The 16,069-nt window shown below is 36.9% G+C and overlaps 3 protein-coding genes across 5 annotated transcripts in view; 1 reads left to right on the top strand and 2 right to left on the bottom strand.

Annotated features, from left to right (window-relative positions):
• Positions 1-6,099: 6,099 nt before the first annotated feature.
• Positions 6,100-8,470, top strand: alkbh2 (alkB homolog 2, alpha-ketoglutarate dependent dioxygenase). Of its 2 annotated transcripts, none has more exons than XM_016561133.1 (4): positions 6,100-6,344; positions 6,702-6,953; positions 7,648-7,846; positions 7,961-8,470. In XM_016561133.1, exons 2-4 carry the CDS (start codon positions 6,713-6,715, stop codon positions 8,286-8,288), a joined length of 768 nt encoding a protein of 255 aa, XP_016416619.1. In that variant the 5' UTR covers positions 6,100-6,344; positions 6,702-6,712; the 3' UTR covers positions 8,289-8,470. The 2 variants fall into 2 exon arrangements, with proteins under 2 accessions (XP_016416619.1, XP_016416618.1); XM_016561132.1 differs by having other exon boundaries at positions 6,100-6,392; positions 7,961-8,469.
• A 392-nt stretch (positions 8,471-8,862) lies between these two features.
• bcl7a (BAF chromatin remodeling complex subunit BCL7A) lies at positions 8,863-13,138 on the bottom strand. 2 transcript variants are annotated; one of them, XM_016561135.1, is made up of 6 exons: positions 12,752-13,138; positions 11,767-11,848; positions 11,217-11,310; positions 10,290-10,463; positions 10,091-10,188; positions 8,863-9,989 (listed from the first exon to the last, which is right to left on the bottom strand). In XM_016561135.1, exons 1-6 carry the CDS (start codon positions 12,841-12,843, stop codon positions 9,924-9,926), a joined length of 606 nt encoding a protein of 201 aa, XP_016416621.1. In that variant the 5' UTR covers positions 12,844-13,138; the 3' UTR covers positions 8,863-9,923. The 2 variants fall into 2 exon arrangements, with proteins under 2 accessions (XP_016416621.1, XP_016416620.1); XM_016561134.1 differs by having other exon boundaries at positions 8,876-9,989; positions 11,217-11,313; positions 12,752-13,136.
• Positions 13,139-13,297: 159 nt separating this feature from the next.
• The window catches only part of cfap251 (cilia and flagella associated protein 251), a 9,958-nt gene continuing 7,186 nt past the window's right edge, over positions 13,298-16,069 (bottom strand). Inside the window, exons 16-20 of the mRNA XM_016561187.1 lie at positions 15,684-15,774; positions 15,370-15,513; positions 15,032-15,260; positions 14,410-14,490; positions 13,298-13,423 (exon numbers count right to left, since the gene is read on the bottom strand). Coding sequence (XP_016416673.1) covers positions 13,305-13,423; positions 14,410-14,490; positions 15,032-15,260; positions 15,370-15,513; positions 15,684-15,774 — 664 coding nt within the window. The 3' untranslated portion in view covers positions 13,298-13,304. The remainder of the gene's footprint in view (positions 13,424-14,409; positions 14,491-15,031; positions 15,261-15,369; positions 15,514-15,683; positions 15,775-16,069) is intronic.

Here is a 16,069-nt window from a genome sequence, read left to right as displayed (position 1 = left end):
GTCATTGTCTAACATGAATGCACATTCTTCAGAACCAGCTGTTGTTTCAGTGGATTCTCTGACTTGGCTGATCCCAACTGGAGCAGCAGGAGGAGCAGCACTGCTAGTAGTGCTACTTGTGCTTCTTGTTGTTGCATGTAAATTCTTCAAACGTAAGTACCATTTCAGAATTAGAATTCTGTTTATCTTTACGTTTCATGTAATCAGCTCTTCTTTAAAAGTACATTATCTTTAACACTAGATATTGATGTAAATCATTTGTAAATATACATACATAATTATTGGCACAGTTAATCTGTGCAGCTGGACAGAAATGTAACCGATATAAAGATTTATGGCATGACGTATTATTAACTTGGTTTTCTATGCTGCTTTCAACAAACAAGCACATAAATGCTCTGTTTCTGAATCGTTTAACTATGGTGTTACAGGTCAAGAAAATAACATCTGTGAACCTGTCTATGGTAGGTTTTCAGCTCATTATAACTGTTTTTGTTTGAAAGCTCTACAATTTGACTTTACTTGTACACTAAACTTTGTCAAAGACTATAGTCAAGTATGTTTCTATTAAATCTTTGCAGAGAACACCTCCCAAACAAAGTTCACTAATGAAAACAGTAAGTATGATCTTACATTTGTGACTATAGATGAAATCATATCAGCAGTATTGTCACATGTCCTTCTTGTGTAATTTCACTATGAAAAATATGTAGATGTTTGTTGATAACTTGGAAACTAACTTTGATGAAAACATATTAGTTTGTACTTATAGTAGGAAATGTATCATCTATCAAACTTATTAATGTTATTTAGTGATTTTCATTAGGCTATTTATTTAACAGCCAGAAGAAGGGGAAGTTAAAATAGAAGATAAAATAAGTTTTATTAAAGCTTTGTTTTTCCTTTTTCTCTTTTTTTCCATAGGAGTGTCACTCAGCAATCCAATCTATAGTTAAAATGCACAACTGCAATAATGTGGAACATCAATAAATATGTGGAATTCATTATACATCAAGAGAACTGAGAATGATTGTGGTGGATCAGACTTTTTGTCCGGGTTGTACATATACAAATGTAAAAATCAAAGCCAAACATATTCAAAACATGCACAGTTCAGAAGATTATTTCTGGTGGAGGGATGATGTTACTGCTCTTGGAGAAATAAGAAATGTCTCCATTTGGGCTCACGTTAGTATCTTCATCTGTGATGCCACTAGAGGGCAGTGAGACCTTTTTTGAAATTCCACCAATCACAGCTAAAGACAGACACAAATACGGGTGCATCTCAATAAAGTAGAATGTCGTGGAAAAGTTCATTTATTTCAGTAATTCAACTCAAATTGTGAAACTCGTGTATTAAATAAATTCAATGCACACAGACTGAAGTAGTTTAAGTCTTTGGTTCTTTTAATTGTGATGATTTTGGCTCACATTTAACAAAAACCCACCAATTCACTATCTCAACAAATTAGAATATGGTGACATGCCAATCAGCTAATCAACTCAAAATACCTGCAAAGGGTTCCCGAGTCTTCAAAATGGTCTCTCAGTTTGGTTCACTAGGCTACACAATCATGGGGAAGACTGCTGATCTGACAGTTGTCCAGAAGACAATCATTGACACCCTTCACAAGGAGAGTAAGCCACAAACATTCATTGCCAAAGAAGCTGGCTGTTCACAGAGTGCTGTATCCAAGCATGTTAACAGAAAGTTGAGTGAAAGGAAAAAGTGTGGAAGAAAAAGATACACAACCAACCGAGAGAACCGCAGCCTTATGAGGATTGCCAAGCAAAATCGATTCAAGAATTTGAGATTTAAGAAAACTTCACAAGGAATGGACTGAGTCTGGGGTCAAGGCATCAAGAGCCACCACACACAGATGTGTCAAGAAATTTGGCTACAGTTGTCGTATTCCTCTTGTTAAGCCACTCCTGAACCACAGACAACGTCAGAGGCGTCTTACCTGGGCTAAGGAGAAGAACTGGACTGTTGCCCAGTGGTCCAAAGTCCTCTTTTCAGATGAGAGCAAGTTTTGTATTTCATTTGGAAACCAAGGTCCTAGAGTCTGGAGGAAGGGTGGAGAAACTCATAGCCCAAGTTGCTTGAAGTCCAGTGTTAAGTTTCCACAGTCTGTGATGATTTGGGGTGCAATGTCATCTGCTGGTGTTGGTCCATTGTGTTTTTTGAAAACCAACGTCACTGCACCCGTTTACCAAGAAATTTTGGAGCACTTCATGCTTCCTTCTGCTGACCAGCTTTTTGAAGATGCTGATTTCATTTTCCAGCAGGATTTGGCACCTGCCCACACTGCCAAAAGCACCAAAAGTTGGTTAAATGACCATGGTGTTGCTGTGCTTGACTGGCCAGCAAACTCACCAGACCTGAACCCCAGAGAGAATCTATGGGGTATTGTCAAGAGGAAAATGAGAAACAAGAGACCAAAAAATGCAGATGAGCTGAAGGCCACTGTCAAAGAAACCTGGGCTTCCATACCACCTCAGCAGTGCCACAAACTGATCACCTCCATGCCACGCCGAATTGAGGCAGTAATTAAAGCAAAAGGAGCCCCTACCAAGTATTGAGTACATGTACAGTAAATGAACACACTTTCCAGAAGGCCAACAATTCACTAAAAATGTTTTTTTATTGGTCTTATGAAGTATTCAAATTTGTTGAGATAGTGAATTGGTGGGGTTTTGTTAAATGTGAGCCAAAATCATCACAATTAAAAGAACCAAAGACTTAAACTACTTCAGTCTGTGTGCATTGAATTTATTTAATAAACGAGTTTCACAATTTGAGTTGAATTACTAAAATAAATGAACTTTTCCACGACATTCTAATTTATTGAGATGCACCTGTACACATTTTTTTTATTGGTCTTATGGAGTATTCTAATTTGTTGAGATAGTGAGTTGGTGGGTTTTTGTTAAATGTGAGCCAAAATCATCACAATTAAAAGAACCAAAGACTTAAACTACTTCAGTCTGTGTGCATTGAATTTATTTAATACACGAGTTTCACAATTTGAGTTGAATTACTGAAATAAATGAAGTTTTCCACGACATTCTAATTTATTGAGATGCACCTGTATGTACCTCCGTAGCTCTTTAATCATCTCCATCAGAACTGTGGTCCTTTAACTTATATTAACTTACATGATTTAACATTGTCATTAATAACTTGTCATATTAAAAATCTAATCATTTATTGTTAATAAAGAGCAGATTTGCTGAGTGAATTCCACCTCAGTTTTTTTCTTCTTCTCATTGGCAATTGTTTTAATGGCACATAAACTATTGGATGAGAACGGAACCAAGCTGGACGCTGACATCACTGAACAACGATGAACTGACTTTAACTGAAAACTTGACTGTTTGCTATTGTCCTCTTTTTAGAGCTGCTTTACAGCAGAACTGTTTTTTTGTTTTGTTTGCATTATTGAAACATTATTTTCCTGTTTAACACTGTAAAGCTGTTTTGACACAATCTGTATTGTATAAAGCGCTATATAAATAGAGGGTGCATAAAGGTGACTTGACTTGATTTAAAAAGATTTATTCCTAAAGATAGTAAATGATTAAAGCAAAATAGCCGAGTAAGAAGTAAATGATATTAACAATATCTTATTTCTTTCAGTCTAGTAAAAAACTGAACATCTTGAAGTTTAATTCAAAAAGCCACCTTAATATAAATTAGTGGGTTTTTTTGTGATAGCAAAGATCGTAAAGTTCATACAAACACCCACCTGAGCACAGTAACTGTCTTCTGGACACTGGCCAAGTAGGTAGAGCTAGCAGGAAATGACGGCAGAAGACACTTGTCCAACAGCCTCTTTCCCCTACACAAAGCAGAGTGAATTGTTTCAAGGCTTACAGCATACGCTCCTGATGTTTGTCTAAAAACAAATGATCCATTCTTTCTTTCTGTGTTGAACTGTGGGTATTTTTACTCTGCATGTTTCATCTCTAAATGGTAAGGTTTATTTCTGGTTATGCATATGGTTTTAATCAGACATTTTGAGTTAACTCTAACTTTCATGTAGCAAGCAAGCATAATGTAACAGTGTGTTGTGGTTTCCATTAACAATAATTTTGAGGATTTTCTAATTAAATATGAAATTCTATAAAAAGACATTATATTCCCAGTCTGAGCAGCATATCATTATTTAAAGTTTGCTTATAAAAATTGTAAAACTGCAGGAAGCTCAGCAAACATAACCACGGTGCAACATTTGATCGACCTGTGAAGTGCAGACGGAAACTTGTGAATATCATTTGTTTACTGTTGTGGTTTCTCAGGTTTGAGCAAAGAGATGCTCTCTTGATTCTTTGAAATGGCTCTTTTCAGACCAGACGGCACAGCAGAGATGTCACACCAGTGCAGCTGTGTCTAATTTTAGAGAACAGTCTAAAAGGTGAAGTAAAGGTTTAGGATAACAGAAGAAGACCTTCTCCAAATTATATGACTATAAACTGCTCTATCCTCCTCTATAATGTGTAGCAGTGGCATATGGGTCTGTCCCACTGTGAACTGTTGAAGACTTTAACTATAGCATCAGGACACTGGAATTCACACGTGAGTAAAAACATAAAAATGTCCACATTTTCAAAGACATATACTGTAGTTTTGTATATTTTATTGTGTCCTGACACTTAAACTTTTTAAATACTTATACTATTTAATTATAAAATTACACCATATCTCCAGTTAAAATTAGACATACTGTCTGTTTTTCTTTTTACACGTTATAATTGTTTTGGCTGAAAGGCAGAAGAATTTGTACAAGGTGAATCAGAAAGCTCATAGGACACAGTGATGTCTTTCTGGCCCTTCGTAGCAGGAGGAGCAACTATTATTATTTTTCTTCTTGTGGTCACGGTGTGTTGCACTGTTCATAAACGAAATAGTAAGTATATCAAATCAATTATGAATAAATTATAAATATGCAAGATTTGCATACTAAGTAAAGTAACTTAATCTCTTTTATTTTTCTCAGAAACATTAGATCAACCATATTATGCAAACAGCCAGCAGGGTAAGCACTTTATTTATATTCACAGCAATCGCAGCACAGCTGTGATGCATGTGACCATTTTCAAGAACACACGGTCTCATGAATCAAGTCTGTTTCAAGTTTGAAAAGATCCTGTTTCAAACATTTTCTTTCTTTCATTGTGATGACAGTTCGAGATGCCAACAAAGATCAAACAATCTATGGTAGGTTTAATGAGTATTTCTTGTTTTACTCAAATAGTAGGTTATAATACTAATATTTGATGTACAGACCAAATTAATGTCTAAAAATGCTATAAGTAAAACATTAAGACATTGTAGTTATTCCCTTTCTGCTACAGAGAATGATCATGAGTTCAGAAAAAATGTCTCCAAAGGAAAAAGTGAGTATATAATTTAAAAATATAAATAAATAAGTAATAAATAAAACCTGAATTACTTTCATTATTATTATTATTATATCAGTATTTATTGTTTCAGGACAGTTTTCTTCAGTTTACATCAATAGGCCTGAAAATAAGGTTGCAATTTATATGAACAGTGCAGCACAAGCAGACGAGATGTATGCAAACTGCACGGACAATGATTATGAAAATGTGGAGTAGTCTGCTAAGAAGACATGATGAAAGTTCTTTATTCCTCATTCTCTGTTTTTCATTCATTGTCTTTTTTCTTTCTTTTTGCACAGTACTAACTTAGGTGGATTAATGAAATAAATAAATTTAACCATTTCAGCCTTATTCAGGTAACACACATGAACTAAAAATAATCTGTTATAATGGAATGATCTGTGACCATTTAGAATGACAAAGTCTTTGTAGTCCTCCAGTAGCCTATATTTGACTCACATTTTTGTCAAAAATGACTGTCTTCTTCACAACAGTGAATAAAATGTTGCACTTTTGAAATGGTCCTCTTTGCAAACTCTGTTTAGTAGTGATGGGTGTCCACAGTTCTGAATAGTTATCACAATTTGATAACTGTTACGTTTAATAATTAACGAATAATTTACCTCCTTAATTTACCGTAGCTATTCTTATTCTTACCCTGAATACGTTAAAATGCTATCTTAAACTTAAAACGTCCGTGTAATCTTAATACTTGCCTGTTTGGGCATAGTATTTACCCTGGCAGGCAGCATGATGTTTGTTTACATGGTTTTCCTAATTACTCACTGTTAGACCAGACGCGTTTGTACAATGTAACCATCGAAAAGTAAAGTACTGTATATCACGTGACATCGGTAATGACGTGGACGAACATTTCCGGAGGTGTGCCACCCGCGCGAATGCTGGAAATAAAACAAAATTGGGACAGAATTTGAACGGTAAGCTATGTAGCGTGGGTGATTTATCACACCATAAACGCAACTGAGGTAAGAGACCATACTGAATGTTTTCCCAACGTTTCAGTAAGATAATGCACGTGCATAAACGAAGATCCGGGCCGTGCTGCCGCTTTTCACGTGTTACTAACACCCACCAAAACATTGGTGACCATAGTGCACTAATCATGGTTTGCTGTCAACTATATTTCGCTGTAAAAATGTGCATGATATGTAGATGTGGGCACCGTACCTGTTTACGGTTAATTAGTTAATATAAACTGTTAATTGTAATTTAAAAGTGGTTTAGAAAATAGAACCAGGCAGTCTGAAAAGTGAGTTTTTTGTTTTGTTTTACAGGTGTATAATAGATGGATAAGTTTGTAACTCGGCACAGAAAAAGATCTGCTGTTGAGGCAGATGAATGTAAAACAGAGGAACCATTCAAGAAATACAAAGAGGAATGTGAGGTGGAAGAGGAGTTTTCTCAGCCCATCCCCTGGAAGAAGATTGAGGCAGAGGGATTGGACTGTGACTACAGTTTGCTGTTTGACAAAGAGGAGGCTGATCACCTTTTTAACCAGCTAGAAGAGGAGGTGGAGTACTTTACAGGTATTGAAGGCACCTTTGTATCATGTACACTGCTGTTCGGAAGATTGGGATCAGTAAGATTTTCTTATGTTCTTGAAAGAAATCTCTTATGGTCACCAAGGTTGCTTTTATTTGATCAAACTACAATAGAACAGTAATATTGTGAATTATTACAATTTAAAAGAATTGTAGTCTATTTTAATATATTTTAAAATGTTACTTATTCCTGTGTTTTGACAGGATGACACTTCAGTGTCACATGATCCTTCATAAATCATTCTAATTTGACGATTTGGTGATCAAGAATCATTTATTATTATCAAAGATGAAAACAGTTGTGCTGCTAATATTTTTGTGCAAATTATGTATTTTGTTTTAGGATTCTTTGATAAAGCATTTATTTGAAATAGAAATACTTTGTAACACTATAAGTCTATGTTCAATTAATCAATTAATGTGTCCTTGCTGAGCAAAAGTATAAATGTATAAAAAAATTAAATAAAAAAAACTTACTGACACCAAACTTTAGAATATGTATATTGGTTTTACAGCTACAGGAAACATACATAATGTATTATCTTGTTAAACAATCCAACTTCATTATTATACTTGTATAATTTGCTGTGAGCCATATTCATATAACACTGTATCCTGTTGTTGTTTGGATGGTGATTGAAATGTTTTGTGTTTCCATTCCATTTTCTCGGTGACAAAGGTGACAAAGCTAAACTACAAGTGTATGGAAGGTCATACAGTGTTCCAAGGAAGCAAGCCACATACGGCGACGAAGGACTGATGTACTCTTTCTCTGGAGTCCATCTCATGGCAAAACCATGGACTTCCACTTTGGAACGCATTCGAGATGCTGTTACCAGGGCAACAGGCCATACGTTCAACTTTGTTTTGATAAACAGGTAATTAAACTGTCTGCTGTTGACATGTAGACATCACTGTCCTGTTTCTTTTGAAAGAAATAATGTTCTTTCAAAGTGAGGAAAGTGTGTTTTTGTTTGTGTTTTCACCATCAGATATAATGATGGTCATGATCACATTGGAGAGCATCGGGATGATGAACGGGAACTCGATCCTGCCTGCCCTATTGCCTCTGTATCTCTAGGGGCTGCCCGTGACTTCATTTTCCGTCATAAGGATGCACGGACTGGTTCTAGCAAACGTCAGATTGAGCCTGTGAAGCTGGAGCTGGCTCACGGGAGTCTACTGCTCATGAACTATCCCACAAACACATACTGGTATCACAGTCTTCCAGTCAGAAAAAAGGTCAAAATGCCACGCATCAACCTCACTTTCAGACGCATAGTGAAAAACAGACAGAAAACTGGCTTTAAAATAGAGTGATTGTTCTTTTAGCATCTTACCAGGTACTGCTGTGGGTCATGTTAGTTTTTCTTTCACAACATCTGTGAAAGCTTGGTAAAGAGCTAGTGAGCATATCTCACATTATCACATCTGCAGTGAATCCATGTTGGGTTTTAGCACACTCAGACAACTCTTGCACACTACAGTATCAGTTTCACTTTCTTTTCACATTTTCATGTTATGATTTAGTCTTCATGTTTTATGATTAATTTGTCATTAAACTCGTGTCTAGTAAAATGCGTACTGTGATCTCAGAAAATCAAGCTTCAAGCTCATCTTTGCTATTCAGAGCAAATTCAGGTTTGATATTTGGCAACAAAATGCACTTTCAAGAGCATTCAAAGGAAATATTTTATTTTATTTATTTGTTTTTTAGAAAACCAATAAACTACATGTGGAATAAATAGGTTAGACACAACCATACTTCTGTACAAGACATTTCTATTATAGACTGGGAAAGAAAAAAAAAAAAACATGATCCCAATGAATACATTTTGCTAAAGGTTTCAAAGATTTAACTACAGAAGGCAATAGTTTGGTGAAATACTGTGGCAAAAACGTAATCGTATAAATATATACATTTTATTTTTCAAGCATACGTAACAGTAATTTCGAGAAAGTCATACTTAGTGTTTACATTCCAGCACTGCTGGACTGAGTATGAGGTATTCACACAGCTGTCTACCCATAACCTGCCTGTGTTACAATCTAATCAATGTCACGTTTTTCCTTGGACGACGACACATGCGGTCAGTACAGTTGCTGCTGAAAGAAACAGTAAGTGATGCTATTATTGTATCCCTTGTGTACGTTGGAAGGTTGTAGTGCTGTTGAAATGGCAACCAGCATTTCAAAGCTGGGTTTGAACACCACAGTTTAACTTGAACATTAGTGAAAATGAACAGTTGTGGGTTACTTGACTTTGAAAAAATAAAATAAAAAATTAAAGCGAGACATAGAACCAAAATGTGCGCACTTGGAGAACTGTAGACAGACGAAAAAAAAAAAAATTTAATTTTCGCAGTAACACAAATGTACTCAACCAAGCAGGGCCTATGCTACAAGCTATGGTCTACACGGGAGAAGTTGGATGACTTGTGACTAGTACCATTTGCATTTTTTTATACTTGGCTACTTATGGTGAAATCTCACTAAACTACAGCAGCAGAAATCAGTTACTTTCAGCGTGATTTAAAAAACAGTGTGTTGACCTTCCTGAGTGAACAAGAAAGTGTGAGTGATACAAATTTTTTTAAATCGCAAATGGCAGTTGATATCAATGCCAATGTGGAAAAACTATGGCAGTTCCAGTGCTGTTTCAATTGACAATACTGATCTTAGCAAAAGAAATAGCACGTAGTGATTGTAGGGCAGCATGAACTGTTTTAGAATCAGTACAGTATCTCACAGCTTGATTCATTACTCTTACTCATACAATGATGATCCCGACATGCCCTCCACACTAAAAAATGACCTCAAGAGACGGGTTTTCTGGATTAAAGTGAATAGATGGTAGTAGGGAAGAGTGTAGAACTGAAGAAAACCTCCTATGTTGTGATGTGTTTCAGGATAAGAGATGGGAATCGCAAATGCCTGACAGCTGGGAGAAGATGGTTAACTTTCTTCAGAGGAAGAATCGGTTTTCCCTTTTTTGCTTGGGGGAGCACCATCTTCCAAATCCTTCAAAAGAAACCACTGAATCAGTTATAAAGCAGAAAACACAGTTGGTATATATATAAACTTTTTTTTACTTTGATGCAAGTGATGCTGTAAGCATGTACCTGGGCTGATTTGGAAGAGTCTAAAAAGTGCTCTGAATCCCCCTGTGACTTGCTGTCCCTTTTGGCTGTTATAGATTCTGATGAGCAGTGGTTTTGTTCTGAAAGTAAAGAAGTGCTATTAGAGACCCCCTAAAATCCAACAGCACAGATAGAGAAAAGAGGATAATGAGCTCCTCGAGGCCTCATTGCAGTCACTAACCACTCTTATGATCCTGAACAGATGAAGGCTGTTTTGAAGGACATTGGTCGCTTTTCAAGTCATTGCTGTCATTCTGAGAAGCTGCCATGGGCTCAGGTGCAGGACTAGTGTTGTTGCTGGTCTCTTGCTTCAGTGGGGAGGAGTCTGCAATGGAGCTCTGGTTACTGTTATCATCTGTATGTAGAAAAGAGAAACATGATTAACAGGGTGTTACAAATGATTTGAGAGATGCTTGAAAAAAAACTTTCATGCAGCATATAACTGTTAATAGATAGTTACACGATAGAATAACAAATCAACATCAATTCATGTGTAGTAAAACTTTCAACAACCCCCTCTATTGGTTAAGAAGGATAATGGCCCATTGAAAGCCATTAATAATAATAATTAGTGCTGTCAAACGATTAATCGCATCCAAAATAAGTTTTTGTTTACATAATATATGTGCACTGTGTATATTTATTATGTACATATAAAGACACACACATACAGCATATATTTTGAAAATATTTACATGTATTTGCATGTATATATTTATATGCATATAAATTATATATAAATATTTAATATATAAACATAACATTTTTCTTAAATATATACATGCATGTGTGTGTATTTATATATACATAATAAATATAAACAGTACACACATATGTAAACAAAAACTTTTATTTTGGATGCGATTAATCGTTTGACAGCACTAATAATACAATTTCAAAATGCATAATTGATGTGAATTTACAGGTAATTTCTGGCATACTTAAATATTTCAGGAATCCCTAATAGATCAACTGTTTAGGAATCACAAAGCTCACAATTTGGTTTATAAACCACTATAATTTACAATAATTGCCAAGTAACAGCCTAAAATAGACTGAGGATTATTGTGTGATTGGCGCCTGATAACGGTCAGGTCTACAGCATTACCATGCATATCCATCATTCCCGGAGAAGAGCTGTTCTCAGGGGTCGTGACCTCAGAGCCATATTTGTCATCTTTGCCTTTCTTCTTTTTCTTGCTCTTCTGTGTGACAAAAGTGCATTGTCAAATGCAGATCACGTTTTTGCAGCTAAACCATGTGGAGACTGATGAACCAATTAACTTCTAAAAGATACAGTGTAGAACATATTGCCTTGTATGTGTAATGCAACAACTAAAACATTTAATGATCTGGGCCACCAGCAAATAAATAAATAAATGGCACTAGTAACCTCAATGACAGTATGAATTTACCTTTACTAATTTAAAATAAAGTAAAAAATAAATAAATATTACATCATTATATTTAACATCACAATATTGTATCAATATATTAATGCCAATAATCCCAATTTTAGTATTGTATTCATTTTTGGGAAGAAGAGATTGAAAAAGATTTATCTGTTATATTGGCCATAACATGAAAATAATTATTGGGTAACTGGTATCAACTAAAATTGCAATAACAGTGTATTATGGTGATTAAAGATGACTTACATCATCTGACTTGGGCTCTGTCACTGGTACCCACTTGTAGATTCGCAGTGACGTGTCTCCAACAGTCACCCATTTCTTCTCCCTGGAGATGCATGTCATTGTTAGATATCAAAGACAAAGGAGACCGAAAACAAATGAGTTTAACAGGGGATTATTTAAACATTTAAATTTATAGGCGTCTCTATTTATTGTGTAAAAAAATATTTCCAGAATATGCACTGTTATCAACTGATATCAACAAGACATCTATACTTTTTTCTATAAATATACACATTTTAAAGCGAGGTCAAGTCTTTAGTGGAGACCTAATGGTTGTGTAGAACAATACTAGTAACCATAATTAAATTTAAACTGATACAATGTTAAAATCATTTTAATATTTCAAAGTTGGGAAAGATACTATTGTTGAGGTTAAAGTTAATCTAATGACCTTTTTTGTAAAAAGCATTGTGATTTAAGTTGCACTAAAGTTTAAGCAAAATGTTTAGGAGTGTGAAAGTGGAGGCGAAGCTCGAGCTCCGCGCTGAGTTTAAAGCCCCGCGCGTGGATAAAACTCTTCTCACGCGCCGTTGCTCAGGAGCGCGAGTCACTCGCTCTCAGATGAGATGAACGAGTCAAACATCCGTTCAGCGGCACTTTTTGTTCGGTACGGATGCATGACTCGAGTTCCTCATGTCAGCCCGTTCGGTTACTATTCAGCCGGCATTACAGGCTCAAACAGCAAAGCCTTCATGTGACTGCAACGAAATGGCTTCTAGGTTCAACCCACATAAAAATTTAATGGAAGAAAAAAAAATGCGATCTACATTTTTCCTAACTCATTTTTAAAAAGCCGACAAAAAGAGCAGCCGCGCGAAGAAACAGCGCATCTGACTGAAATTGGAGTGGAATAAACGCTCTCTTTCCTTTCATTTCATTGTTTCTCGTTGTCTCTCCTCCCCCACAAGCTGTCTGTGCTGTTCGTTAACTGTAGACGCTCTCTTACCATTTCCGCACTTTTTCAATTGCAGCCATAACCCGCTTGATGTCATCTTTCGCCCTGCTCCGCGTCTCCGCTCGAACCGACCTGCCCGACATTACTGCTGTTGGTAAAATATCTTTTTGCTCGCTGCCTGTTTAGACACAATGCGAATGCACACAGCACAGGAGAGAGGCGGGGTTTGTGCGCCTGCGCTCAAGCCAAATGCCCTGGAATCATGAGAGACACGGTCAATGCGGCTACGCGTTTCGCTCCTTTGTCTAGCGAACAGAGCACAGAAAACGATATTTAACAGTTTGTTGAGTGAGACGATCAAATCGAAACGATGACTACGACATCCACACACGTATCTGGAAAAAATGAAGACCGACAATCGACAGTATGTCGTCAAACAACAACGTTTATTTCCGTATGATTTTATCTGCATCAGCGTTCCAGAAAAGTAAAAACACGCAAATGTGAAAATACACTGAAGCAACAGCCTAGTAACCACAAACATACTGTTATGCAATCAAAGAAATGTTTGTTTCCAATTATTTGTTTCAGAAAGCTTCAGATGTTACAGATCGTGCCCATGTTCTTGAGGAAGTTCCTGGGTGGCTGCAGAAAATCCCAAGATATCTGTGGCAAATGTCTCCATGCTGATTTCAGGAGGCAGCGCACTCTCAAATAGAGATTCTGTACGGGACAGACACAGTAGTCAAGATTGGTACATTTTGAAAGTCACTTTGAATCTTTTTGGCCAAACATTCCTTGACCTTAAGAAGGTGGTGTTCATACAGTGCAGATGACAGTATGACATTGAAGACAAGCTACACTATCATGCACATTTATGTGAACACTCAAAACCAACCTGAAATCAGGTTGTTTCACTGTTTCCAGGTCCAAGTCTCTACTCCTTTCCAAGTGAGAATACTATCTCAACAGTGCACTATTCATTTATAGTACATCTTTAATCTGATTTAAAAAACGGTGTACAATACAGCGTTATGTCTCATGGCGTCCTAAACACCAATATTCAAAATGAATCACTGGTCAACTGAGATTTCAGTATGGAGATAAAGGTTAGGATCATGATTTTTCAGTTGTTCTACAGTACACTGTGAGTGTATATTAGCACTGTTTGCTTTTGGGACCTGGAAACGATGATGTGTGATGTCAGACTTAACATTCAGGCAGTAAGCCATCAAATTTGTGACTCTGGACCACAACTCATTACACCAAATACACAAAATAATGTTCTTTTTAGCAGCATCATATGACCCCTTGAAGTCACTTGGGTATATTTGTAGCAATAGCCAACCAACAATACATTGGGTCAAAATTATCAATTTTTCTTTTATGCCAAAAATCATTAGGATATTAAGTAAAGATCATGTTCCATTAAGATATTTTTAAATTTCCTACCGTAAATGTATCAAAACGTAATATGCATTGCTAAGAACTTTATTTGGACAACTTTAAAGGCGATTTTCTCAATATTTAGATTTTTTGCATCCTCAGGTTCCGGATTTTCAAATAGTTGTATCTCAGCCAAAAATGGTCCTATCTTAACAAACCATACATCAATGGGAAACATCAAAACAATTGACCCTTATGACTGGTTTTGTGGTCCAAGTTCACATTTGTCCATCAGTATGGTGGTTCGCAGGAGTTCTGCATACCTGTGCAACTGGATCCCTCTCCACTAATACCTACAAGAGTTGTAAAGCATTCAGCCAAGTCATCATCGGTCATATGTTCACCTGAAATGAATTACAAGTAATTACTATTCTAGTCTTTTTAAAGTTTTCTCACCGGTGAATGACACATGATGTAGCCCAGTGGTTCCCAATTCCAGTCCTCGCGCCTCCCCCCCGCTCTGCATATTTTGCATGTCTCGCTTAGTTATTCAGATAACCAGCTCGTTAAAATTGAGCTACGTGCATGAACTGTTCCGATCGATATGATCCCTACACAGTGTTCATTGCTCCCTACTCCCTGAGCAGGGGAAATCCGTTGAAGTTTACTTCACTTCGGAACATGGGCTGGAATTGGGAACCGCTGATGTAGCCTATTGTAGTAATGTTGTCTCTGGTATTCTGGTCTGTGAGCGTATATGCGTTCAGGGGGCGTGGCTTTGGACGGCAATTGCAGGGAGGGTGGGACGTTCGCTTTTAGTGCTATCAGGCTAAAGTTAGCATTTTCCAAGATCTCCTACTGCACCTTTAATAATTATTTCTCTGGTATGTCATATTGCAAGTTACCAAATGTAAAGTACTGGTAAAGCTCATAAAAATGTACTACCTCTAGCCTGCAGTAACTCCAGCAGTTCGTCTCTGTCAATTGTATATCTGCCCCTTTCGTCTGGCTTTCCAAGCACCTGGAAGGCATTGCACAGCTCCTGTCTGGCAATGCCAGAGGCAGGTCTGTGGTTGACATACAGCTTAATGAACTCCTCCAAATCGATGTCTGTCACGTAATTTCTGGTCTCAGCATAGCGGCTGAACTTCACCTCATTTTGCATGTCTTCCAGCTTCAACAAAACAAAACAAGCATGTGTTGACAAAAGATTGAGTGGTAGTCGACCCATCGATGACAGATCTGTATGGTAGAGTCAACTGTGATTGCAACAACACTTGTACCTCTTGCTCTGTTGGATAGAAGCCAAGCGCTCTCATTAAGAAGGGCACATCAGCTAGAGGTATGCGTGTGGACACAAGCCGTGTATCCATGGTGTCAAGGTCCTGATTTTGTAGTTGACAGTAGTAAAAATATTCCTCCATTTCCTAAAGGACAAATCATAAGATTTGCTGTATATTGGTAGGCCTGGTAACATGTTAAGAGAGCATTATGAAATGAATTATTAGGATGAAATGAGGTAAATGCTGAAAAACTGCTAAAAAAATACATAAAGGACAATGAGAAAAAAGAAAGCATTAGAACAGAGATCTCAAACCCTGAAGAGCTGTCCATCTCTCCCTCCCTCCAGAAGATTGTAGAAGGGCAGCATGTCTTTCCCTCCAAGAGCAGCTGATGCCTCCAATGATCTGCATATATGCAAATGTAACAACAGAATTGTGAGGTGGCAAACACAGTTACAATCCTAAAAAGAACATTTTAAATTCATTATTATACTACTATTAAAGGTGGGGTAATCGATAAAAAAAAAAACGCTTTAGAAAACTGATTCGGGCCGACTAGCAAAACAAACTTGTAGCCAATCAGCAGTAAGGGACGTGTCTACTCATGATGTGGAGGAGAGAGCGTTCAGTGCACACTGCACAGGACGGACATTAACGAGCCGAGCGACAGAAAGATAGAGATGGCGGATAAAAAACAAAA

This window comes from Sinocyclocheilus rhinocerous, unplaced genomic scaffold, assembly GCF_001515625.1.
Source record: "Sinocyclocheilus rhinocerous isolate Xijiao unplaced genomic scaffold, SAMN03320098_v1.1 scaffold468, whole genome shotgun sequence".
Lineage (NCBI taxonomy): Eukaryota > Metazoa > Chordata > Actinopteri > Cypriniformes > Cyprinidae > Sinocyclocheilus > Sinocyclocheilus rhinocerous.
This window is presented reverse-complemented; position numbering and strand designations above follow the sequence as displayed.

Coding starts and splice junctions, on each gene's coding strand:
- alkbh2 (XM_016561133.1), top strand. CDS start 6,713: ATGGATAAGTTTGTAACTCGGCACAGAAAAAGATCTGCTGTTGAGGCA. Junction 6,954..7,647: donor GGAGGTGGAGTACTTTACAG/GTATTGAAGGCA, acceptor TCGGTGACAAAG/GTGACAAAGCTAAACTACAA. Junction 7,847..7,960: donor AACTTTGTTTTGATAAACAG/GTAATTAAACTG, acceptor TTTCACCATCAG/ATATAATGATGGTCATGATC.
- bcl7a (XM_016561134.1), bottom strand. CDS start 12,843: ATGTCGGGCAGGTCGGTTCGAGCGGAGACGCGGAGCAGGGCGAAAGAT. Junction 11,314..11,766: donor CAGAGCCCAAGTCAGATGAT/GTAAGTCATCTT, acceptor TTTGTCACACAG/AAGAGCAAGAAAAAGAAGAA. Junction 10,189..10,289: donor TGTTCAGGATCATAAGAGTG/GTTAGTGACTGC, acceptor CTTTACTTTCAG/AACAAAACCACTGCTCATCA.